The sequence below is a fragment of the Salarias fasciatus genome, chromosome 4, assembly GCF_902148845.1.
Source record: "Salarias fasciatus chromosome 4, fSalaFa1.1, whole genome shotgun sequence".
NCBI classification, from domain to species: domain Eukaryota; kingdom Metazoa; phylum Chordata; class Actinopteri; order Blenniiformes; family Blenniidae; genus Salarias; species Salarias fasciatus.
Window position 1 is genome coordinate 6,547,401 of NC_043748.1, and position 24,300 is coordinate 6,571,700.

The 24,300-nt window shown below is 43.2% G+C and overlaps 3 protein-coding genes across 6 annotated transcripts; 2 read left to right on the forward strand and 1 right to left on the reverse strand.

Moving 5' to 3' along the window:
• Positions 1-2,700: 2,700 nt before the first annotated feature.
• On the forward strand, positions 2,701-10,912 carry LOC115387798 (acyl-CoA synthetase family member 2, mitochondrial-like). Of its 4 annotated transcripts, none has more exons than XM_030090666.1 (20): positions 2,701-2,832; positions 4,055-4,686; positions 4,806-4,831; positions 4,974-5,301; positions 6,294-6,437; positions 6,826-7,021; positions 7,224-7,352; positions 8,225-8,278; positions 8,449-8,567; positions 8,660-8,822; positions 8,918-9,013; positions 9,099-9,250; positions 9,330-9,421; positions 9,497-9,573; positions 9,663-9,770; positions 9,848-9,999; positions 10,083-10,224; positions 10,330-10,440; positions 10,530-10,598; positions 10,676-10,912. In XM_030090666.1, exons 5-20 carry the CDS (start codon positions 6,316-6,318, stop codon positions 10,724-10,726), a joined length of 1,833 nt encoding a protein of 610 aa, XP_029946526.1. In that variant the 5' UTR covers positions 2,701-2,832; positions 4,055-4,686; positions 4,806-4,831; positions 4,974-5,301; positions 6,294-6,315; the 3' UTR covers positions 10,727-10,912. The 4 variants fall into 4 exon arrangements, with proteins under 4 accessions (XP_029946526.1, XP_029946527.1, XP_029946525.1 ...); XM_030090667.1 differs by having other exon boundaries at positions 5,154-5,301; XM_030090665.1 differs by having other exon boundaries at positions 4,055-5,053; positions 5,154-5,301.
• Positions 10,913-11,001: 89 nt separating this feature from the next.
• ndel1b (nudE neurodevelopment protein 1-like 1b) lies at positions 11,002-18,302 on the reverse strand. Its single transcript, XM_030090668.1, has 9 exons — positions 18,190-18,302; positions 16,379-16,475; positions 14,584-14,737; positions 13,754-13,902; positions 13,500-13,636; positions 13,220-13,387; positions 13,000-13,091; positions 12,556-12,701; positions 11,002-12,453 (listed from the first exon to the last, which is right to left on the reverse strand). Exons 2-9 carry the CDS (start codon positions 16,462-16,464, stop codon positions 12,363-12,365), a joined length of 1,023 nt encoding a protein of 340 aa, XP_029946528.1. The 5' UTR covers positions 16,465-16,475; positions 18,190-18,302; the 3' UTR covers positions 11,002-12,362.
• A 3,732-nt stretch (positions 18,303-22,034) lies between these two features.
• Positions 22,035-23,530, forward strand: LOC115387800 (RING finger protein 222). The gene has a single exon (XM_030090669.1). It carries the CDS (start codon positions 22,368-22,370, stop codon positions 22,992-22,994), a length of 627 nt encoding a protein of 208 aa, XP_029946529.1. The 5' UTR covers positions 22,035-22,367; the 3' UTR covers positions 22,995-23,530.
• Positions 23,531-24,300: the final 770 nt, after the last annotated feature.

The following is a 24,300-nucleotide window of genomic DNA, read 5'->3' on the forward strand; positions in this document are numbered from 1 at the left end:
CAAACACAACACCGACCCCGCGGCCCGGCCCGGCGTGTGCTTAAAAACCCATCAGTGAATCCACAACGGGCAGAATCTCCTCCGACTGCTGGAGGCCGATTCAAACCAAATTTAGAAAGAAAACAACGACCGAGAGATCAGATTCAGTTCAGACGCATGAGAAGAAACTTGGTAATAGAATAACAGTTATTGGCCTGCGAGGGATCTGCGAGGGTGTTTGTGTAGGGATTGTGAATACTGATGACCTTTGACCTGTTTCATGGGTCACGAAACACCTAGAAGACTGTACCAGTTTTCGTTTTGACTCATTTATTCAGTTGTCAAAATGTAAACAATATTTTCAGCAGCTGCCAAAAAAACAAAGACTTTCACAGATGTAGTGGGGAAAAAAAAAAATCCCCTACAAAAATGGGTTTGTGTTTCCTGGTCGGATGCTTCCTGGTGGTCCAGTTCTGCTTCTGGGAAAGTCTTATTCAAGTCTTCGCTCGTCATCTGGTGGAAGGAGATCACGTTTCTGACAAAGCAGCCTTCCTCATGCCAGCTCAGGTGTTCTGTAACTTCAGGACAAATTATGAAGTTAATATTTGAATTTTTTTTAAACGGCATAAAAGTTCATAAGAAAATCTGGCAAAGATGATGATGATGATGTTTTGTTGTTAGAATTTCTCTGTTTCACGTTCTGAATGCAGGAATAAAGAACTGGAATTTTAACATACGCGAGCATCAACAGTGACACCTGTTGGTGACAGGCTGGAATTCCCACAGCTAAATGACAGGTCAGGAATTGCTCCAGCAACCTTCTTCTTCTGGAATTTCTCTTGAAGTGGTTAAATGCTTCAACCCTCCAAAAGGATTGGCTATCTATTTGTTCTGTGTATCAATAAGATGTGTACAGGGTTATTTCAAAAATATCTTTTGTATTTTGCTTTTAATCTGATGAACTGTTGAGTGCTTGAAGGAAAACAATCAAAGCTTGACTGAGTATTTTCATTCTTGGTCCTCAGGCCAATATTTTCCTCAGGCTCAACACACAGCCGCTATTTATATTCGTAAAAAGTTGAGAGTGTGATAGTTTCTTCTAAAATAACATTTGAAAGAACATTTTCTGTTGTCGAAAAGCGTATTCCGTACTCTGTTGCATTTTATGGAATAATTTTGTCAAAATCAATAAAAACAGTCAAATGAAATAAAAAAAAATGTTTATTGCACAATATCAAACACCGGTACGTCCCCTAAACTCATCCCCATGTGGCCTTTTGCAAATGCAATGCAACGTAGGACACTTAAATAACAGTTAATGTACAAACCTGTTCAGTGTTACGTTCATGTATTTATGTTTCACCCGCTCTCTTTCTCTCAGACACACACGCACGCACACACACACACACACACACACACACACACACACACACACACACACACACACACACTGAGCTGAGGTAAATACAAGATCAGCAACAGCTACTCAATGCAATTGTTTATCACATTTGTTTCAGCAAATATAGATTTTAAAAGTATACATGTACTGTTTAAATTAAATGTATCATTGCTTTGTTGTTAAAATGACTTGAAAGGATTCAAAATTCAAAGCGTAGGACTTGAGACCTGACTTTGGACTTGAGGGCGAAGACTTGAGACTTTCTTGTGATTTATAAATCAATGACTTGGTCCCACTTCTGCTAAACAGTGACAGAACAGACTGACTGTCTGGGCAGAGCTCTATGCCTGCTGCAAAAGATGGAGTTAAAAACCTAATTTTATTCTTGTTCATGGTAAATATAGCAAATAAACTTGGTGCTTTCAGAAGACAGGAGAGATGAGATGTGCACCGTCCCCTCTTTATTTAGCTCATGTTGAATGTTAAGTTTAATAATCAACTGAATTGTGTCGATCAGTTTGGTCCGCTGTTTCATCCCACCGGCTCAGTATTTGGTGAAGGCAGAGTACATCCTGCTGAAGTGACTGGATTATCAATCTGACAACAGCAGAGTCTTTCCTCCTTCATTGGTGGTAATAAGATGAGTCAACGCTTCCAGACCTAAGACGTGTTTCATGGGAGTACAGAAGAAAAGCACAGCATGCTGTGATCGGAAAGTGATGAAATCAAAGGTCCTTATGCAACTGTAAAAGGAAGTTGCTAGTATTTGGGTGCATGATAAGCACTCTTGTTGCAAAATCATCTATTGTGCTCATCATCATTGTGACCCATCGACGCTCCTGGAAAATTCCACATTCGTCTAACCAGGATTTGTCTAAGTGGAACTAAGCCTGAACAAAATTGCACTTTTTAACCTCATTGTCTGTTGTGGATTTTTAAACCAGTTTACACGTCTGCATCTGAGCTCAGAACCTGAGCAGAGAGAGGGAAAGAAACAGCATTAATGCCACACGGACACACAATCTGCACTGACGCAAAAAGTCACTTCACTTCCTGTCTTCATCAGAACTAAGGTCCTCTAAACTGCTCATCACCCTCTGTCTCACTTCCTCTGAAATGGTGTTATGTGTAACCTTTAAAATGAAAACAAACCCTGCTGAGGTTATGTAAGTCCAAATTATTTATGAGTCATTAATCTAAGGTCTGAAAAGCCTTCATTCATCACATTTAACTCCTATAAATACAACAGTAACTGGACCATTTCACTCCGTTTGACTCCTCAGGTGTGCATCTCCCACCAGTTTCATTTCGACACCCCAGTTATCACCGGAGCGTCACTTCCGGGCTGAGGGCCGTCTGGCGGGCAGGTGTGGCTGCACGCGCCTCGCCCCCGCCGGTCGTCGGTTTCAGTCAGGGTGGTGTTTTGTTGGCGTGCTGCTCCGGGACAGGCTGCGGTAGGTGTCCTCTGTCTCTCTTTACGGGGTTGTGGATGCTGCCAGGTGGACCATCTTCTTTTTTTTTATTCCACAGGTAAAGTCTTCTCTCTCTTTCCCCTCAGGGCGAGCGCGTGCAGGTACACAGTGTTCAGTTCAGTGTGGCCCAGGGTTCTCTTATTAGCATTTTAATTTCAACTGATCCAGTCTGGGTTTGATTGGTTTTTAAATAACTAAATTAAGTCCACTTACAGTTTAACAAGCTAAAACCTTGTGGAATTAGTGATGATAAACTGGGATCATCTTTTCTTGTCAGACTTTTCTTTGAGTAAACATGTACAGACAAGAGGACTGACTGGGAATAAATCAAGTTGTTACAAGAACAAATATAAAGCCTCAAGTCATTGTTGTGAACTAAAAAGAAAAAAAATCAGAAGTATTTTGATTTAGATCAGGCAGTCTATCTGAAGATCACTCAACATCATATTGTATATAAAGTGTTAAAACTTTCTTAATTGGGGAGCAAGGAAACGTGATTGACAGTCTAATCTGCAGTGGTTCCCAGATCCTTTAATGCCAGACTTTTAGGAAGCTTATTCAGTGAGATCAGGCACGTTTAGATCATGTTTGTTGACTTGTTTTAAGTAGCTGTTGGTTCACTTTAACCACACGTTAACTGAGATGGAGGCGGCATCACTTCACTTTCATCTTCAGTTTTTGGAGTGTCCAGTGATATGTGTCTGCAGCGCTGTCAGGACCGCACCGTGAGGACCGCGCTTTTTTCTGTGGGCAGCTGGAGTGGACAGCGCCACCTGTCGGTTCACAGTCAAAGGACCATGATTTTTATAATAGTAAGATAACTACATGTCATTTATAATTTTTTTTTTTTTTTTTTTAACAAATCAATAAATAAAATTAAATGTTATTTCAACTAAAATATTACTTATCTTGATCACTTGGTTTCTAAGACTGACATTTGAAGAAATTATTTAAATCATACGCCTGTTGCGTCGCTATAAAGCGTGGTCCTCACGGTGTGGTCCTCACCTTAAGTTTAAATCAGATTTTTTTTTTCCTCACTCAAGGTGCTGCTGTGTCTCAACAGCTTGAGAATGTGCCAAAGTGTGTGTTACATGTTAGTGTAGGGGTGTTGATGTGTTTACTGGCATATTTTCATTAGGTTTTGGTTCATTTATCTGTTATTTTGGAATCCACTAAACGTCTAATTTCTCTTCCCTTGTAGGCGCTGGAGGCCGGTGGTGGCGGTGCTGCTGGTGACCTGGTGGTGGCGTCCTCCCGCTCTGTCCGCTGTCTTCTTGGGAGTGGGGTCATTTGACTGAGAGTGTCTGTTTGCATGGTTTAAGTTCATTTCTGTTCTCTTGGTGGATGCCTCTCCTGCAACAGATCTCGTCCATCCACGACCCCCCTTAATGTGTGGCATTTTAATTAGTGTTTCCTTTTGAGCAAAATATTATTTAATTAATTAAAAAAGATGTCTTTTTAAGAGTTGAAACCACGTCTCCTCCTTCTTAGGAGCAAACAAACTGTGCCTTTTGTTGGACAAGTAATTCTCTAGGTGAAATTTGAAGAATGTCTTAGCGGTTTTTTTTTTTGGTTTTTTTTGCCACACAATTAGACTACATTCTTCTGTTCTCTGGAACCAGTTCCTTCTACACCTTGCCTTCTGGGCTTTGTAAAGCGACTAAATCTGATCCAATGATTTGCCTACATTGGTTTACACGTAGCCAGTGTTACGGGCTGCAGGTGAAAGCGGAGTTCTTGTCTCTCTGTCCTTCCCGGTTGGGCTCAAGCCTTCCTGCTAGACAAGTTTTGTCTCAAAGCCTCATTAATCCTGATCTGGCAGCAGGGTGAAAGGTGATATATGCCTCTAAGTAAACGTTCAACACCTCAATAAAATCTTACTGTCGGTGTTTGCATGTCAGTTTTTCAGCTGTCTTCTTCTCGTGAATTTACGTTACATTTGATTCTTTCAGATCAGGCCTGATGCTGATTTCTGCAGGTGAAAATAGTTTCGCTCTTATTAGTTTCTGTTTAAATCTGGGTTCATAAATGTGCATGACTAAGCCGATACAGATCAATAAGTCCGACAGCCACTGGCGCAGATCATTCCACAACTGGAAATGATTTTATGCTAAAAACAGGTGCGTGTGGAGGACTTAATGAGTCGGCAATGTGTCACAGCAGCTGTCTATTATGCCCTTATTGAAAGAAATAATTGAAGGTAATTTTCTCAATGACTCAATAAACTTTAAATATGTAAGAAGAACCTGTAATCAAATACTAATTTCCATTCCCTTCTTTGACAATGGTTATTTTCACAGTGACACCGTCAGCCTCAGTCTGAGGTATTCCTTCAATGAGGGACACGTAACAGGAGTGATAATCAGTCCTGCTGAGATAGATCAATATCTCTTCATCTGTCCTGCTGGCGATCTGTTCTAGAAGTTTCCCAAAGTGCAGGAAGTTCAGGTGAGAGTGTGGCACCATTAGAGGGCAGCAAGGATTCACCTAACCGGTGATGGCAAAGAATTTTACTTCCTTTTTTTTGTAATGTTTCTAATACCAGCCTGTTTTGTTTTTTTTTTCCTTTCATTTATTTATTGCTCTGTCCAACTTTTAGCCACCTGATTTTGGAATGATGAATGTATTGATGCATGGCTGCTGCTGTGACGTTCGTGCTGAGTTCTGCTCTCGCTGCTTCCAGGGAAAGAAATAAGTTGTGTGAGCAGAATTGAGCTTGCATTAGGTTAAAGGTCCACTAATAGATAAGAGCATTTTGACAGGGGAATGTGATATTCAATCATTGATACAATCACCAAGGTCCAAAGTACTGGGAATCAGAGGTCAGCTGTATCGCTTCATTTTTATTCAAATATATTCACATTATGTGATATTTGTGGAGTTGGAAAGGTATCATCTAAGATCGATGTGATTTCATAGATGAGAAACTGATATTTTTTTATAGGTCAAGAACAAAGAGTTGAAGGAGGCAAAGGGGAAGACATTTAAATAATTCTTTCTTCGTCTACGCTGTAACAGGGACTCTCAGCGAGGCATTATAGTGTATTTTTTTGGCTTTGTAATCTCGGGGTATTCCAAGGCCATGGCAATAAAGTCCCAGAAGTCTTTGCAGGAGTGAGAGCGAGAGCGATACGGTATGATTTACAACTTTAACCAAGAGGATCTGACGCTGCAGCCGATGGCAACAGGCACAACAGAACAGTAGCTCCAAGTGGTCGTTGTTCATTAAATCATATCGCCACAGTCTGGACAAAGGTTTTTTTGTGGTGGGAGGATCCCCCACACACTCAAAGACAAACCATCAGATGGAGACAGGTGCATTGTGGGCCAATCAGGACCAGTGGGGGTTAAACATTAACCCCCTCAGTTTCTTGGTATATAACACACTCATATGATGATAAGGCCTCAGTGCTTCCTACTCTCACACCTCCTGTGTTCAGATTGCGTGACGGCGAGGGACCGATGTCGATGCTGATGTCTTCCACGGTCCTGAGGTCCTGCGGACGCACGCTCAGATCTTTTAATGGACTCAGACTCAGCAAAACGTGGAAGTTATGTTATACAGTGTCACTAACGAAATGCCGGTGAGTAACAAAAATACTACAAGGTTTTGGTAATTTAAGGAGAAAATAGTTTGAATGCTTGTGTTTGGCTCTCACTGGTTTTATCTGTAAAGAAAGTGAGCAACTGATATTTCTTTTACACAATAAGTTATTTTTTTTTAATTGAAACTATGCTTTTTTTCTTCATTCATTATTCCACTTGCTTCATGCTTCGGTTCTCAGACTGACAATGATCCCGGCTATTTCTGCATGATTTCCATGAGAGGCTTTAAAGAGCCTCATGCCTCCTCTGAGAAGTCACCCTGAATTACATGTGCTCCTTATCTTCAGCCCTTTGAAAAGCTGCCGTGAATGAATAACTCACGCTGACCCTTGTATGTTTTTGCTGAACATCCTTTTCCTTTGCCAGGCCCCTTCATGTGGACAGCCCACCTCACCAGCCCTCGCTGACCACCAGTTATGTGAACGGGACGTCCTCCACCCCCTTGCTCCCCCTGACCATGTCCCAGTGTCTGGACGCCACGGTGCAGCGCTGGCCCGACCGGGAAGCCCTCGTCCTGCAGCAGGACGGCATCAGGAAAACCTTTGCACAGTTTCAGCGAGATGTGCGTCTAAGACGTCCCATCTTCAGTCCTCTCACTGATTGCAAGATTGTTTGTTGATTTTGGAGGAAATCAATACATTTGCAATGCTTGCCTTAAGAAATCTGAACGTTTGTCGGAATATGTTTGTGCAAAAATCAAAAGAATTGGTCTGAATGCAGTGAAAAACGCAGTGTTTTTTTTTTTTAAATTCTTTTCTTTACAGGTTGACCAGGTAGCTGCAGGTCTTCTGGCTCTGGGACTGGAGAAAGGTGATCGACTGGGGATTTGGGGGCCGAATATCTATGAATGGATCCTCTTTCAGTTTGCAACAGCCAAGGCTGGAATCATTATGGTGAGCAAACAGAGTACGAGTGCATCTGAAAGTCACAGTGTGGCATTGTGTTATCCTTATCAAACGCTCTCTCATCGGGCGTTTGATTGAAAAAGGACAATGAACCTTCCAGGGAGACACTGAGGAACTTTCTTATTGTTGTTTTTAAAATCATGTTTAAAGTTTTACTGTTAGACTGTTGCAGAATTCAAGGATGTGCCAGACTGACACGTGTGCTTTTCCTACTCAGGCTTTTATCAGCTGCTCAATCTTCTCAGTTTACTGATGAATTTAGTTTGTTTTGTCAGTAATAATTAGTCATTTTTGAACATACACATACCGTGAACGTCTCAGAGCTAAAGCACCTCAAACGTGAGTTTGATCTGTCCTCTGGAGAACAGAAGTGGTTCAGTGTGACGATCGAGATCGGCTGTAAAACATTACAGCGAAACCTGCCGAACAAAAAAAAAAAAAAAAAAAGCTCAAAACCATCAAACTGCAAATTCGTTTCTTCTTCTGCAGCAATGTCGGAGGGCAAAATACACTCCATAAAACTGGTGCGCGGTTCTTACAACAGAGCTGATACTACTAAAATCACTCATTCAGGAATTTTCAGGATCTACTCGACTCACTGCATGCTGTCTGCAATAACACTATATAAACTTATTTTGTTGTGTGCAGAGCATGCTTTTGTGCAGAGCGAAATAATCTAAAAAAGAGTGCCATTTTAATATTTGTAGTGATTTTTGAAATATTTACAAGTTTAATAAAATGCATCGAAACATGAAGCATCTCTAAAACACAAAAGATACACAATGTTTCATGCAAAATGTGTAAATCTGAAACAATTCCAGTGAAGAGCTGTGATAGATATCTGTCTTTCCACTCTGCAGGTGTCGTTGAATCCAGCCTATCAGCTGAACGAAGTGGAGTTTACTCTGCAGAAGGTAACGGCAGACCTCGTACTGCAAGTATGAGTGTTTAATCCTGAGGTTTAAGGTTGTTTCCTTGCAATATCTTCACAGTGAATAGTCATTATCTTATGAGGATGTGTTTCTCAACAATATGTCATTGATATTACACACTTCATATATTTAGATATTTCAATTGCGTCTAGATCCAGTGTAAAGCCGTCCTGTGTCCCACGAGCTTTAAAACCCAGAATTATTGCGAGATGCTGAGGGAAATCTGCCCAGAGATCAGCACGGCGGCCGGAGGCCTGATCCAGAGCTCCAGGTATGACTCAACAACCCAGAGGTGCTTTCACTTTGCAGATCTGATGCCGGTCTGAAGGCAGTGCAGAGATAAGCGCTTTTTTCTCTTTGAAGGCTGCCAGACCTGCGGATGGTGATCGTGACGGACAGCCGACAGCCGGGGATGCTCCACATCGACGACGTGCTGCAGGCGGGAGAGAGTCGGCACGTCAAGGAGCTGCAGGAGCTCCAGAGCAAGCTGACCGCCGGCGACCCCATCAACATCCAGTTCACATCAGTAAGCTGCAGCACGGCGCCAGACATACAGCTGGAGGCAGCAGGGCCATGCAGCCCGGATCTGAATGAAGCTTGGTGGATGTGTGTTTGTGTCAGGGCACCACTGGGAAACCGAAGGGAGCCACTCTCTCTCACCTCAACATTGTAAATAATGCGTATTTCGTGGGCCTTCGAATGGGTTTTGACAAGAGGGTGAGTATTGTTTTGGTTTGTTTTGTGTTTTGAAAACCAAAGACAACAGTGAAATGAGAGTAACTGTACTTTTTGCGTCCGTCAGCCGGAGGTGCGAGTGTGTCTGTCTGTGCCGATGTACCACTGCTTCGGCTCTGTGCTGGGAGGCCTGTGCATGGCGGTGCACGGCGTCACGCTGGTGTTCCCCTCGCCAGGCTTCGACGGCCGCCGCAGCTTAGAGGCCATTCAGAACGAAAAGTACGGCACTCCGCACCTCTTTAATATTTCACCCTGCACACTTCACTTTATGGGACATTTAATGTGTTTTTCGTTTCAGGTGCACTGTGGTCTACGGCACTCCCACCATGTTCACCGACATGCTGGGCCAACAAGAAGCAAACCGGTATGATCTGTCATCGCTTGAAGCAGGTAGGAGGAGTGGAGACTACCAGATTGTGTATTATGGTATGTTCTGTCATTCTGAGACTTCCTGTTTTGTTTCAGGCGTCATGGCAGGATCCCCGTGTCCTCCAGCAATCATGAGAAAAATAAAAACAGTTATGAAATTTGAAGAAATGACCGTGAGTTTCTAGCATTTCTGTTCCTTTTTCAGGTAACTCAGTGACATTTATAAGAGAAGCGGCGTATGTGTTGTGTCACGTTCAAACAGATCGGTTATGGAACCACTGAAAACAGCCCTGTTACATTTCTGGGATTTCCGAACGATAACGAGGAGCTGAAGGTGAACACTGTGGGGTGCATCATGCCTCACACTGAGGTACGCTCTTCTCTCCTCGCACGCCTTCGCCGAGAAACCGGCTCCGCTCTCAGCCCGTGATTCTGTCCGACCTCAAGGCGAAAGTGGTGGACCCCGCCACGGGGGAGACGGTCCCCCTGGGGGCCTCCGGCGAGCTGCTGATCCGGGGCCCCTGCGTGATGCTGGGATACTGGGACGAGCCCCAGAAAACCAGGGACGTCATCTCCCAGGACCTGTGGTACAGCACCGGGTAAGATCCATTCGACACCTGAGACATTGTTCCGCTGATGTGAATGAATGGATGAAACAGCAGAGGAGCGTTTCCGCCTTCAGGGACACCGCCAGCCTCAACGATCTGGGATACTGCCGCATCGAGGGGCGCATGAAGGACATGATCATCCGCGGAGGGGAGAACATCTACCCTGCGGAGATAGAGGAGTTTCTCTATAAGCATCCCAAAGTGCAGGAGGTGCAGGTGAGCGCCGGCCGTCTGCGCTCTGTTCTCCCCCCTGCCGCCGATATCAAAGTGTGTGTGTGGTGACGGTGAGCGTGGAAATGGCTGAGCCGTCTCTGCTTCCAGGTGGTTGGGGTGAAAGACGAGCGCCTGGGTGAGCAGGTGTGCGCCTGCATCAGGCTGAAAGACGGCCAAACCTCCAGCACCGAGGAGATAAGGGCGTTCTGCAAAGGCCAGGTGAGACCGGATCACACATACCGCCGTCAGCTCGGAGCTCAGCTGTACGGCCGGTGAAGTGACGTTTTGTTCCCTTTTTCATTTTGCAGATTTCTCATTTTAAGATCCCGCAGTACGTGATGTTTGTAGACAGCTACCCTCTGACTGTTTCGGGAAAGGTAGACTCTCTTCAAAACAGCACATATTAGTTGTCAAACTGCTGAAGTAAAACTGATCTTTGTTTTCTTTTTTCTAGATCAAGAAGAATGAATTAAAGGAAGCAATGGAGAAGAAATTAGGTCTTTAAACATGCAGCCTCTGCTGGACTTTGATGTGCTTCGCACCAAGACTACATGACTGCAACTGGATTTTATTTTTTTACTCTGGATTTTATCACTCCAACGTTTTACTGTATCTTGATATATTTCATCTGTCACCTTTTGAAATAATTTTATAGTTTCTGAAGATTTTCCTGTAGCAATAAAATACATCTTGAGCGTGAAATACCGCTGATGGTGAACATGAAAAACTTGGAAAAGAGCATGTTTTTTTGTCTTTTTCAATAACACCACATGACCGAAACACATTTATCATCTCAATCTTTATTTAAACAGCTCTGACAAACAATCTTAAATCTTAACACAATGGCTTTAACCACTGTATGACAGTAGAACTCTGATCACATGCCATACAGAATCTGAAATAAATAGACCGTAATGCCAAATGTCAGTATGTACAATTTGGTAGGCAAAATTACACTTCTATATACACGGACTGTAGAAAAAACATTTCAGTAACAGGCTTCTACTGTGCCCAAAGTGACATCGCATATCATGAAATAATAACTAATACTAGCTGTTGAATGAATATCAAACCTGTTAAAGATCAGTCATTCCAAATTAGCAACGCATTAAACAAACAGTGACGGTGGAGCACAACACAAAGGCCACAACGCAAAATAAACTCAGACATCAGGGGTCAAGTCTCGACATGTTGCCCTCTTGTGTGAGGATGGGGATGTTTCTGAAACCAAAATCATCTCATATACATATTTCATATAAATAATCAACAGCGTGTCACAATGAGATAAATACACATGTAAAAAGGCAAAAACAACATAACATTTACATAAAGGCGAAATGTTATGGTGAAAATGACAGTGGATATCCCACTGAGGTATATTCTGAACTGCTGCACAAATGAAAGAGGAGCAGTGAGTTTATGTGCAGCTTTCGCTAAGAAAAGACAGTCGGCTGATAATTCCTGGAGGATTCCAGCCGGTGAAGAGAGGGACGACGGAACGGCGGCGACGTGGCGTCAGACAGACATTCACTTCGGTCACACAGACTCCTCCAAACACTCCTCACATATGCACCCGTGCAGGAAAACAGCAATTTAAAGCATACTGTGAAATATAAATTACCAAGTAGGAACATATCCCTTTTTTAAATATAATACATTCTAAGAAAAAAAAAAAAACTCGTTTCAATTGTGCAATTATAGAGTCGACACGCAAGGAGAGGCAGACGGAGGGACAAGAAGCTGTGGTCCGCTGCGGACCTTTTGTCAGGGGGAGCAGTTTACAGAGGAATCCTAGTAGCTGTGCCACTCGGAGAGGTGACGACTGGAGAGCGGCGCGGCGCCGCGACGTTCGTACAGGCGGAGGACGGGGCAGCTTCAGGCTCATGCGCTAGTGTGAGGCGGGACCGTCAACCTGCAGAGCTGTGCACTGACACCGAGCTGTACACTCCAGGCCAGCCTGAGCCTTCACCGCTCCAAAACACACACTCCAAACGGCCAAGCGCGCACGCAAACACACACACACACACACACACCGCTCGTTCTGTCTAACTCCCTCGTGCACTCACGAGTGTCCTCTTTGTTCCCACACTGTGTTCGGCGAGTCGGCGTCCCGGCAGACGTTAGCGTGGCGGGCGGATCCCTCACACGCTCAGAGGCAGCATGCCCGGCGGCGACACGGTTCTGGACGTCGTCTTGGAGGTCAGACAGCTGGGGTCCAGTCCGTTAACGGTGCTGCGGGCGCAACGACAACGCACACACACACGAGTTACTCAAGCGAGTGCGGTGAGGAGAACCACGCGCCGGCCGTTCTCTTTAGGATGAAGGAACACTCACGTTTTGTCGAAGTAAGTGGTGTGTATGGGGTGGGAGAACTTGGTGGCGTTGCTGTTGATGAGTGCGCCGTTGTCTGTGGAGTAATTTTTCCTCGCTGCCTGATCTTTGGCAAAGTTCCTGCAGGCGGCGAGTTTGGATTCCAAAGCCTAGCAAGAAAACAAGAAACACTTTCAACGTACAGTCAAAAAAAGCATCTTGGTGAAAAGAACACGTTGTTGCTGCGGCCTATTTAGAGTCACTGCTTGCGGCGTGTTTTCACAATCAACAATGACACATGGGACAGGACTGGAGTTATATTTTGTTTCAGGCAGTTACAGAGTGATCCTCCATTCAATAACAACTTCAGGAAGTTGGTTATATGGTCGTCTAATTGTGCTCATATCTGAAAACAACCTAGAAATCTGCTCTGTGATAGAAAACAGCATAACAAAAAACAACCCCTACCCCGACTTTTCGCAGCAGGTCACCAACAATGTTGAGAGCTGAGATTCTAGCCGAAGGTGTGAGGGACGAGTTCCCACAGCCATTGGTCAAAGCTGAAAAACAAACGTTGAAAAAAAAAAAAAAGAAAAAAAAAAATCAACACACTCAGTCAACGACTGTACGTCCATGTGAGAACAGCACGTCACTGTTCTAGTCCAGAAGTACAAGGATTAGTTCCAACCTTTCGAGCTGATGAAAGCATGCTCGATGCTCTTCCCTACGGGGGTTGCGGGGAGAGATAAAGAGGCCTGGACGGCAGAGTCCATCTTGTCAATGTCCAAGGTGGGCGAGCTGGGAGCAGACATCCTGTCGGTCGTCCGTTCCCGGACTGCCAACTCCTGCCTCAGGTCTGCGGAGCAGAACGAAACGCTTACAAAAGGAAAGCTTACCACTTACCAGCTCGTACGGGCTGCAAATTGCATGCAAAAGATAGAAGAGGTCACGCTGCGCTCCGTCCTCACCTCGTGCTTCATCTTTCAGCCGCTGCACAGACACGAGCAGAGACTCCTTCTCATCTAGCTCGCTCTCCAGGAAAGCGTTTCTCTCGATGGCCTGGTTTAAACGGCCCTCAAAGTCTTCCAGAGACACTATTGTGGCTCTAGATTTAAAGTAAACAAACAAACAAACAAAAAAACTCCAATTTCTGCAGCAGGTGGAACAAAATCTGCCAGATAACACACAGGATTCATGATGCATGATCGAATCGCATTCTGACCTTTTGGCTCTCTCCAGGTCGTCGTTGGCCTGTTCCAGCTCGCGGACGTATTTGTGGAGCTGCTCCTTGATGCTGCGCGTCTGGCCCAGGTCGTCCTCCAGCATCGAAATCTGTTTATAACTCTGGGCGTACTGCTGCTCGAGCTTCTCCTGAAGTGGACACAGTGAAGAACAGAATAAAGGTTGAGTAAATGAGGAAAATAAAGATTTCTTCAGCAGTTACTTCATAGAGCCAATTTCAGATGACAGAGTGAGGCCCGATGACGATCAAAAACATTTTGAAGAGCATAATTAACAACAGCCTAACTGGTAACTGAAGGCCAACTGTTTACTGAGGAACGTTGTGAGAAGATACTATTTGTCAGAAACAACAAAAGAGGAAAAAAGTGCTGAATCATGATGCAGTCAAGATGTTTTTTCTGCCACATCTGACTTTCAAAAGATCTTTTTGATCCTTTGTCATTCCGGACGTCTGATTAGTTCTTCACAGTACTGTATGACTGTGGTCCCGGAGGCACAGTGACAGGACACACAACCGAAGATGTAAACAGTCACACTTCTGAGCAGTCTTCATGTTAACAAGCCGCCTTGTCCGTTTAGATTTCTATTTCCTTCCTCTTCATCCTGACATCCAATTAAGAGGTGCTGCGGGATTACCTCAAAGCACGGCTTCACTGTGCCAGGATGTCACTGCACCTTGTGCTCTGGGTCCAGAGAGCAGATAAGCTATTAAGTAACAACACGTTCACTCTATCAGCGTCCTAATCTGGAGACGATAAAAGAAGGTGAGCTCCAAAAGTAGGGACACCGGAGGTTCCCGAGTCCACTGACTTTGAGGTTGGCCACTTCGTTCTTCAGCCTCTCGTTTTCGGTCTGCAGGTCTCGGAGTCGGTGTTCGGCCTGGCCGAGCTGCGCCTCCAGCTCAGCCTCCAGCTCCCGACTCCCCTCCTGGAACTCCTGCAGCTCCTCCTGGGCCTCATGGCAACTGGATGACACACACACACACAATGAGGGAACAGCATTAACGCTCATTGTCAGATAAAAGCGGCCCTGTTTGCTGCCCACCATTGTCCGGCTGAATGACGGTGGGCATGAACTCTAGAAAAGCGACAGGCTTTTGTCCCGGACTTTGCTCAGGTACGTTCTGGCAGCTTTCTTTTTCTGATGGCCAGAAATAAATCCCGATGAAACACCTGGTCAGGGATTTGCAGGGTTTTTATTTTTAACCTTCAGTTTACAGGAAGCCGTGGACTCGGCACTTTCGAGCTAAGCGTTCTAAATATACGTCTCTGTAGAGCCAGCTGTGACAGTAGGCGCTTTAGAGGAAGCTCGGGAGAAAAACAGGCCGGCAGCCATGTGTCTTCAGCTATGGAGGAGGTCAGAGGTCAAGAGTAAAGAGAAACTGAGAGGGTAAACAAACAGGACAGGGATAAGGACGAAGACACAGTATGTGTGTGTACACACACTGCACCGGGCTGACCCGGCTTAACACACAATCGTTTCAGTAATTAATCTGAGGCCAGCAGCAAGAAACAATCTCCGGATTTATGTAATTAACATCCGTCCTCACTGTCTTTCACCGTCGAGATAAGAGCGAGGTTCTGAGCTCAGCTGACTCGTGCTGGGATAATGACCGCTCTCACAGAGGAATCTTTGAATCGGTTGTTGTGTCGGGTCGTTCCACACATACCAGAGTCAAAGAGGCCGTCTGATCGGCGCGCAGGGCCCTGTGATTTATGTTTGTCCAGCCCCGGACTTTCATTGTTTAAAATGACCACACAGAAATAGCTCAAATCTTCAAAGCTGGAAATAAAGTCCTTTAAGGCAGTCACGGCAAAATGATAAAAAAAAAAAAAAAAAAAAAAAAAAAAAAAAAAAAAAAAACCTCAAGCTTCAGAAAAATAGCTTTTAATGAGGGTAATTTATAGACATGGTGCTGCTCCGGCACACGGAGGAGCCATGGTGAACCAACTACTCAGTTACTTTTTCCACAGTGTGGTTTATTTTCCTAAATGTACCTTCAGCAGGCATTTCCTAGAAAACCGCGGGGACTTTAACCCCTCCTGTGCAGTCTCGACCTCCCTCCGGAAACACACCGAGCCCCAAGTCCACAAATAGAAAAGACAGGCAGGAAGAATGCCGTAACCGCTCATGCTGCACTCTTAAGCTCCTCCGCTGTTTTGTCTCAACATTTCCTCGCGGTCTCTGCCTGAGAAGGCCAAGATGTAGACACTGAGCTGGTCAGCGGGTTTGTGGGAGCAAGTCGGCCCGGTCATTGACTTCACATTTCCAAACATGTCGAAAACATTTGGCTGAAGATGACGAAGAGATTATGTAACAAGGACTTTCAGGACTACAGACAGAATCAAATCCACAAATAATGATCTGTCTACTGCGTGCTGGAATTACTGTACCAAGATATTTGGTTTAAAGTTCTTGGAAGACAGACCACACGTATTATTAGATATACAATTTTGGAAAGAAAAACACAAAAAACAAGACACAGCTTACTAAAAGCAGTGAGTTGTCCCTTAACATAATGCTGCCCGTGTACTGTCAAATCTGTTAAACCGTTCAGTTCATACAACAAACAAATCCAGACATGTGTCAGACAAACTTTTCCTACCTTTTCTTATATTTGAGGGCCTGAGACTTCCAGTAGTCAACCTCCTCATCCTTTGACGAAAATTTGGGAATCATCTCTGTTTCCATGTCAGGGCACCCTGGAAATTACAGAGATACTGGCATTGAGCTTCCTGGAGATATATAACAGTGAGACTTTACAGAGAAACCCAAAATAGTTGTTATATCAAAAGCAGGAGAGCACATTTCCTCTTTTCTGATTCTGGCATGTAGAATCCGGCCCGGTGCATTCCCTTCTTATCTCATGACTGCGCGACAAACAAAATCAAGATCTGAATGTCTGGTTGTTCAAAAAAAAAAAAGCCTGTCATTGTGAGCTCCTCTTCAGGTACATGTGAAATATTATAAACAAACTACAGCACTTTATCAGTGCCATTCTTTGTTGTATGCAGAGTCAAAAAGACTGTTTTCAGGAAATAAATACATCTGGTAGAAGCTGTGGCTTGGAGCAGCTGGGTGTGGTGTGGTCTGTGTGTGTGTGTGTTTAGGGGGATACAGCAGCTGCCTCCCACTTCTGTAGCTCCAGAAGCATTTACAATCTGATCTGAGTTCACAAGGATTTCCTGCAGATGGGTCGGGCACCCACAGGACATACGAGAGGAAACCCCAACAAACTGAACAGTCTGTGGATTTTAGACAGTAAATTATTGAATTTTATATATATGTCTCTTAATCTATGCTTAAAATGGAGTCCACTGGGTGTGATACTGAAAGCATGATCGATGCGTCATGACTCGAAGAGAATACTATTTTTCGAAAGAGGTCTGGACTCAGCAGGATGGTGATTTTGAGTCAAGGCCGCCCGCTTTTCCCTGCAAACATTCCTCCGACATCGCGTCATCGACAGACTACAGGACCCTCACGTGTGGGAGCACTGCTCCTGAAAGGGAGCCGGAGACCAAAACATTACAAAAAAGTGGGGTGGAGATAGAAATTTTCCCAAGCTGTTGCTGGTCCTGTGTATCACACACACACAGAAACCAACCCTGTACTGAAGGAAAGCCTGATCCATCTGATGCTCCAGTGACAGAAAATCTGAGCATCAGAATCATAATGTGCCGAGACTCACTGGTAGATATTCATTATTTCAGCAACCTTTAGTGTGGTGTCAGCGTCCCTGGTCTCATGTGTGTGCTGGCCATGGCCGAAAGCCAACATAGATGGATCAATGTGAACACTGAAAATAGAGGGCAAAAGAAGAGAGAAACGGCTGCCTTTCACACTCTTCTCCGGACATCCTCTTTTGGAGCGGATGACACTGTGCTTACTAATAGATTTCAGTGAACACAGTGATGGAGCCACATCTTTAGAGATGGGGCCTTAGAGAGGGATGAGAAGAATTACTCATATTATTCTCTCTCCTAAAGTATTCTCAGTGTTCTCTGAGGTTAATAAAATCAGGTAAAAGCTTTACAGTATCAATTAATACCAAATTATCTAACAGCCTCTACATGACATTTCAGGAATTAATAAACGGAAATAATTAAAATTCATACTGATATCTAATTTAGCTGTAAAGTCACGTGCTGTGGTTTTATAGCAGCTGGTTTAAAAGCGGCTGCAGCTTATTTAAACGTCTTACTGTGAAATAGACAGTGAAAAATGCAAAATCTGGAACGACATGATTGTTGTTGTCAAAAGCTACAGACGCCTGTACAGACCGAAAACCGAGCTGTCATCCTCGTAACGTTTGTAGCCACAAAAGAGCTTCAGCTTGACACGGCGGCGTATTTGTACCATCAAATGACTGATTAAACACGCGGAATTGTAACGTTTTCGCTGTTTATTCGGTACCTGTAACTGTGGAAGAAGGGGCCGAGGTGTCCTCTCGTCTCGGTGTAATGCGACGCGCAGCCTCCCGGTCCCGGGCCTCGGTGATACTGAGAGACCAGAGCCAACGTGTCTCCCGGAACCAACGTCAATCCAGACATGGACGTACGTGCTGACGTCAGCCCTGGAGAACGTCAGAGCCAGGCAGAGGCGGAGCCGCCACACCTTTCTGGCTGTTTACGGCACAATGGTTTCCATGGCGACCACAGGGACCGCAGGAATAAATAGAATTCCCAAAAAATAAGAGGAAATTTCGAAAATATATAGTTATTTTTTAAATTATCTGCCCATATGTGTGACAGTATTAAAGACCTCAAGTTTGTTTTAAGTTTAAAAAATTGGAGGGGATAGATTCTTTGAAATATTATTCTTAATAAAAAAAAAAGTGTTCTTTCCTTTGTACACTTTGCTTCTTTAGCAAACGACAAATTTGCTTCTATAATTCCCTGACAAAAAACCTGACTGTCCATGAGAAGAAAGAGAGGGCATTTTGGGAAATGCGCAAAATCAATAAGCATTACAGTAATAAGAATAAAAATAAAAAAATGATCAAGGAACAACAAGAAGAGAAAATTTAAATAGGAGTAAAAAAAAAACAACAAACAAACAAAAAAACAGTTACTTAAACCATGCAACATATCAAGTCAGAATTAGGGGGATTATGGAGGAAACATGATTTTCCAATATATTCATTGCATATCATTTCATTTACAGCTTTGTTAATATTTTTGTCTTTCTTAGCTCGCCCTCATTCCTTAGTCTGATATATTTGGACATGACATGAATAAATAATTTAGCTTTATATAGGTCCGGAAAGGAAAGCAATTACTTCCCATAGAGTAAGCCACAGTTGTGGGCCACAAAATTTGAGGGAAAGTTTGTTGGGTTTCTTAAAGGGTCATTGTGAATATCTGATGATAGGCAGTAAACATGAAATGTTTCTGGAAGGTGTTTTCAACTATTAATGAATTTATACAGAAAAATGCATGTTTGTAGAGTAACAGTAGATTAAATTGTATGCCTTATTTCACTTTTTTTTTTATTCCTGAGACCTATAACAGAAACAGAAATAGAAAGACTTCATTGTTGTGATATTTTTATAAAGTGTACAACAACACTGGAGAGCTGCTCCTGTCACAGTGCAAATGAACAAAGACTAACAACCAAGATCACCACAATTGGTGATAGTTATTGATGCTTCATCATTTTTAAATTTGTAAGTAATTTAGTTTCTGTATCCCAGCTGCGTACAGCATTGTCTGAACTGAGCAGTAGATGTTTTCAGATGCATCCGGGGAGGGTTTTCACTGAGTCATGATCGTCTTTAAGCATCTGTCTGCCAACTCAAAAAAACTACCCCTATTTCATATAGTGGCATTCAGTTCTGGTGAATCTGTCAGGATAATAATGGACTTGAGGCAGGACACAGATACCAAATCAGATAATTAGATGTGACATTAACCTGAAAATTTAATTTGCCTAATGGACTCTTGTTGAGCCATTTTCCACACCACTTTATTCAGGTTGTTAAAATGCGGTGCATTAGCCGATCCCAGATGACTGTGTGTGAAACTCTGGACAGGTCGCTGGTCTACATAAGGCTTACACAAAGAGACAGACGACAACACACACACTTTTATATTAACACTAAGGCCAGATTGAGTCAATAATCAGCCTCAAATGCATGTTTTTTTTTGGCAGTTTGAGAAAACCAAAGTACCTATGCACACACCATTCAAACTCCACAAAGAAAAAAAATACAAGCACAACTCAAACTCCAACTGGGGGTATTCTCACCGTAAAACTACTACACCTTAATGTGAACGGATAATTCTTCTGACATGTGTTGATCCCATTTTAACACAAATAAGGTTTAAAAAGTTTTAAAGGTGTATTCACTCCTAATGTTTATTTCAGTAGCAGCATTCATTGCATTAATCCATAGAATACCGAGTGACCTTTATTCTTGTTCACATTCCAGATGCAGTTTATCGTTTTATGGTAAAATGCCCACTAAGTGCTGCACTGATCTCTTTTAACACATTTCAGCAGGTGCTGTGTGTAACCAGGTTCAGTGCTTCAATAATTTCTTTATCTCATGTAATCTTCAACCACTGTTAACCAACTCAGTGTTCCAGACTTTCCACAGGATCATGTTAACTTTGCAAACCCCACCTCAGCTGACTCACAGACAGACACAGTAAATCCTGCCACTTGGTGGACTGATGGCACCATGACATCACATCTCTGTTCTGTTTCCAGTGTGCCAGTGAGGACAATCCCACTATCAGCGTAAATCAGGTCAATGTTCCTGAATGTTGTCCTGGTGAGCATCCTTAATAAGACTTTAATTTACCCATACATCTTTGCCAATTGAGATTTTTATCCTTTTTTTTTCAGTTCAAAATTTCTAAAGCTGAATGTTCAGTGATACTCAGACTGGTCCAGCAGGAAGAATAACATAAGGAAGCACTTTTTGTACAACATACTGCAGTAAAACTGATAAAACAATCACTCTGGTTAAATTTGATCACCTCGTGTAAAGTTGTAAGTGTGTTACAGGGAAAATGCAGAAAAAAGAGAATGAAAGTTCCGAACAACAATAAAGGTCAGAAAAGACTGCTGAGTAACAATCTCGTTAGATTATAAACTGGATTTTAGCTGAATGTCGTAGACCACAGACTTCTTACAAAACAAAACAAAAAACATTTGGGAATGAGGAAAATAGTGGTTAAAAACATTTGAATAGTAAGTCAGCTCATCAACACATTGAAGTTTGAAGTTATTGGAGACAGGTTTTCCATAAGGCACAAATCTCTTTATATCACGGACACTTTGTCTTAAATTACCCAAATTAAATAATATCAATATAAAGAATAAAGAATAGCATGCTGCTGCTTGTGTGCCATTGTTTGCATTTGTGGTCATGTTTTACCGCCCGCTTTAAATCGTAGAGAAGTCTGAACATCAGCTTCTAGTGCCAGCTGAGACTTTTCCTGTTGCTGCACTGGTGATGGAGATCAAAACACTGAATAACAATTAAAATATAAAAATATTCAATACAACTGTTATTTCTGGTGAAATTCTGTTTAAAGCCTCCTATTTCCTAAAGTGTAAAAGAACAGATACTATTTAAACAATATATATATTGTATAAAGAAGCATACAAAATAGGTAATCAAGTTTAGTGTAAAAATACTTTCTTGATATTTCTAATACTCCAATTATACGTGTTTCAAAATGATTCCAATCCGAGCAAATTGTTTGGAATATATTGTTTGCAATGACAATAAGGGCCACAAGGTGGCGTGATGATAGAGCCACAAAAAGCACACTTCAAGTTGGGTATGTGACGCAAAGAATACCGGATTTAACATTTTTTTCCAGATCATGTTCACTTATGACTTATCATCACTAATAATAATAATAATAATAATAATAATAATAATAATAATAATAATAATAATAATAATAATAATAATAATAATCATCATCATCATCATCATTATCATCATCATCACCAGGGAACATAAATCAGAAATAGACGAAGTTATTCATCAAATCACATATTAACTGACTTCGAAAGACAAAAAAGCATAAAGGAGACTTTATTCATGGAAAATTCTGTCATCACAAAAATGCTATAAAATGTTCATATTTAATGATTTAAAGACTTAGAGTATATCGATATGATTATACAGAAGATAACAGGTGATGAGATTGAATCACTGTTGTTACTTCATATCAATAGTGGAACTATATAAATGTAAGAGACATTACAGCAAGCTTTAGAAATCTCCCAAGACATTTGAGTAAGTCCAGCTGACCTGACTGATTTTACTTTGAGATGCCTTATTCTGTCTGGATGGAGGACGACATATATTGACAAATCACTGAAGATTTAAATGGAAACAAACTATTTTTGACAGAACTTTTCGTTCCGGGGACAGTTTCCAGTTGTTCAGAGTTGGAGCTGTCTGCGGTGGATTAGGGGATCAGTACCTGCTGCAGGTGGAAGACCCTGTTGAACCAGGCAGCGGAGCGGAGCCTCCACCCACAGCCCGGAGACAGTCACAGCCGCTTAGAGACGACTCCAGACGAAAAACACAAGTCAGGATCAACTTTTACCAACTTTTCTGACGCATGGAAATGTACCAGGATGAGAACCACCAGGACGCGCACGAGTGTCCCGTGTGCTACGAGAGCCTCCAGGGAACCGAGCGCACGCTGAGCTGCGGACACGTTTTCTGCCACGACTGCCTGGTGAAGACCCTGGTGGGGATCCACAGCGATGGGAACATCCGGGAGACGATCGCCTGCCCCATCTGCCGACACCTCACCTTCATCAAGCGGCAGAAGGAGTCTCTTCTGTCCCTCGTTGCGGAGAAGGATGCGGGTGAAGGCCAGACCCTGGAGGTGCCCGTCCCTCTGCCGCCGGAGCAGCTCCAGGGCGCGCGGCGCGCCTCCGGGAACCCCCGCAGGAACGGACTCAGCTGGATCCCCCGCTGCCTCAGAGGCATCTCCCAGCGGGTCCGCAGGCAGAGGCTGGTCAGTCCCGGGCACAACGCGTCGCAGATCTTCATCATAAGCGCCCAGGGGAGGCCGATGGCCGAGGAGGACTCGTTCAGCGTGGTGATGACCGTGGTTCACCCGCAGCGCCGGCGGAGGCGCAGGGTGTGCTCCACCGCGCAGTGCCTGCTGGTGCTGCTCTCAGCGTTCACCATCCTGGCTCTGGTGGCTGTGATCTTACCCTGGATTCTGCTGGCGTGACAAAGTGGAACAAAATTCGAGTGGGGAACAAACAAGTGACTTTTAAAATCTTCTCAATTTGACTAACTTTAAGGAGTATTCTGAAGAATGAAACTATTCAGACTACTTTTATGATATTAACTGTGTTTTAAGGACAGAATGTGGATTTACATCCATGTTCGTGTCATTTATTGGCATCACCAAGCAACTGAGGCTCTTTGTTTGACATTCCTGTCTGTGACATGTTGGACTGGTTTTTGTGAGAAGTTTATGTTCAGAAATGTAAAAAGATAAGCAGTCGAAAGTGACCACACTGAATGTAGAATTAAAGACTTTAATACTTTGAATGTTCAAAGAAAGAAAAAAGAAGCTGTGAAATGAAATACATTATTGTTGAAGTTGTGTTAATATTATCATTAAAATCCCTGTTTCCAAGCAGGAGACAATAACTTGGAACACAGCCACGGAGCAACAACCTCTACCCCACTCTCCAAATAGTTTGTCTGCTTTTCTCCTGTCAAGAACATGACCATGTTTCATCTGAAGTGAGTTTGGTTCAGTGACTTCCTCTCTCACACTGAAACAATCCAACGTGGAAACACTTCCAGTATAAATAGTTGAAGTGAATTAGAGGTAGTGTTAAACTCCCTTGGTAATGCTTTTGTAGACAGTGTAAGAAGAGCTGCCTTTAAAACTGCCAGGGAGAAATACGTAAGTGATGCAGCCAGCAGTCTGAAGGAGATAAGAGCTGTCTCTGGTTAATTGCTGTAATGAGAGATGCTGCGTTAGTTCACCACTAACTCTTACAGAAATCAGATTTAATGAGGATAACAGACTTGCGTTAATTCCAGCACACAAAAACTTGCATACGCATGTAAACCAAACTGACACTTTAAAGGGATTTAGGTGAAACTGAGGAGCTGTTTACACATCAGGGTTCATCAGGTCAGAACTCTACGTTATACTACGTGTGTACACTCCCAGTTTCCTGCGGTGGCAGAACCGTCAGCCATCCTGCTGAGCCAGTCCCACAGGTTCCACCTGAGGTGTCCGTTTGTTTGCTCTTACCTGATTCACTGACATACCTTCCAGCTTCCAAGTCAGCAAAGAAATAGACGTGCTTCAGTTATGACAGTATGAAGAATGAAAGAAAAATCCGGTTATTCAGCAACACAAGTTCAGACAAGCCACTGCGTACATATTAGAGGGATTAGACTTAAACAGCATCACTCATTCAGCCTAAACAGATGTGTTGTGGAGAGATGTTCCATGCTGTTATATTTAAGATCTATCAGTAAAGATGGAAATATTTCGAACATGCAAACTT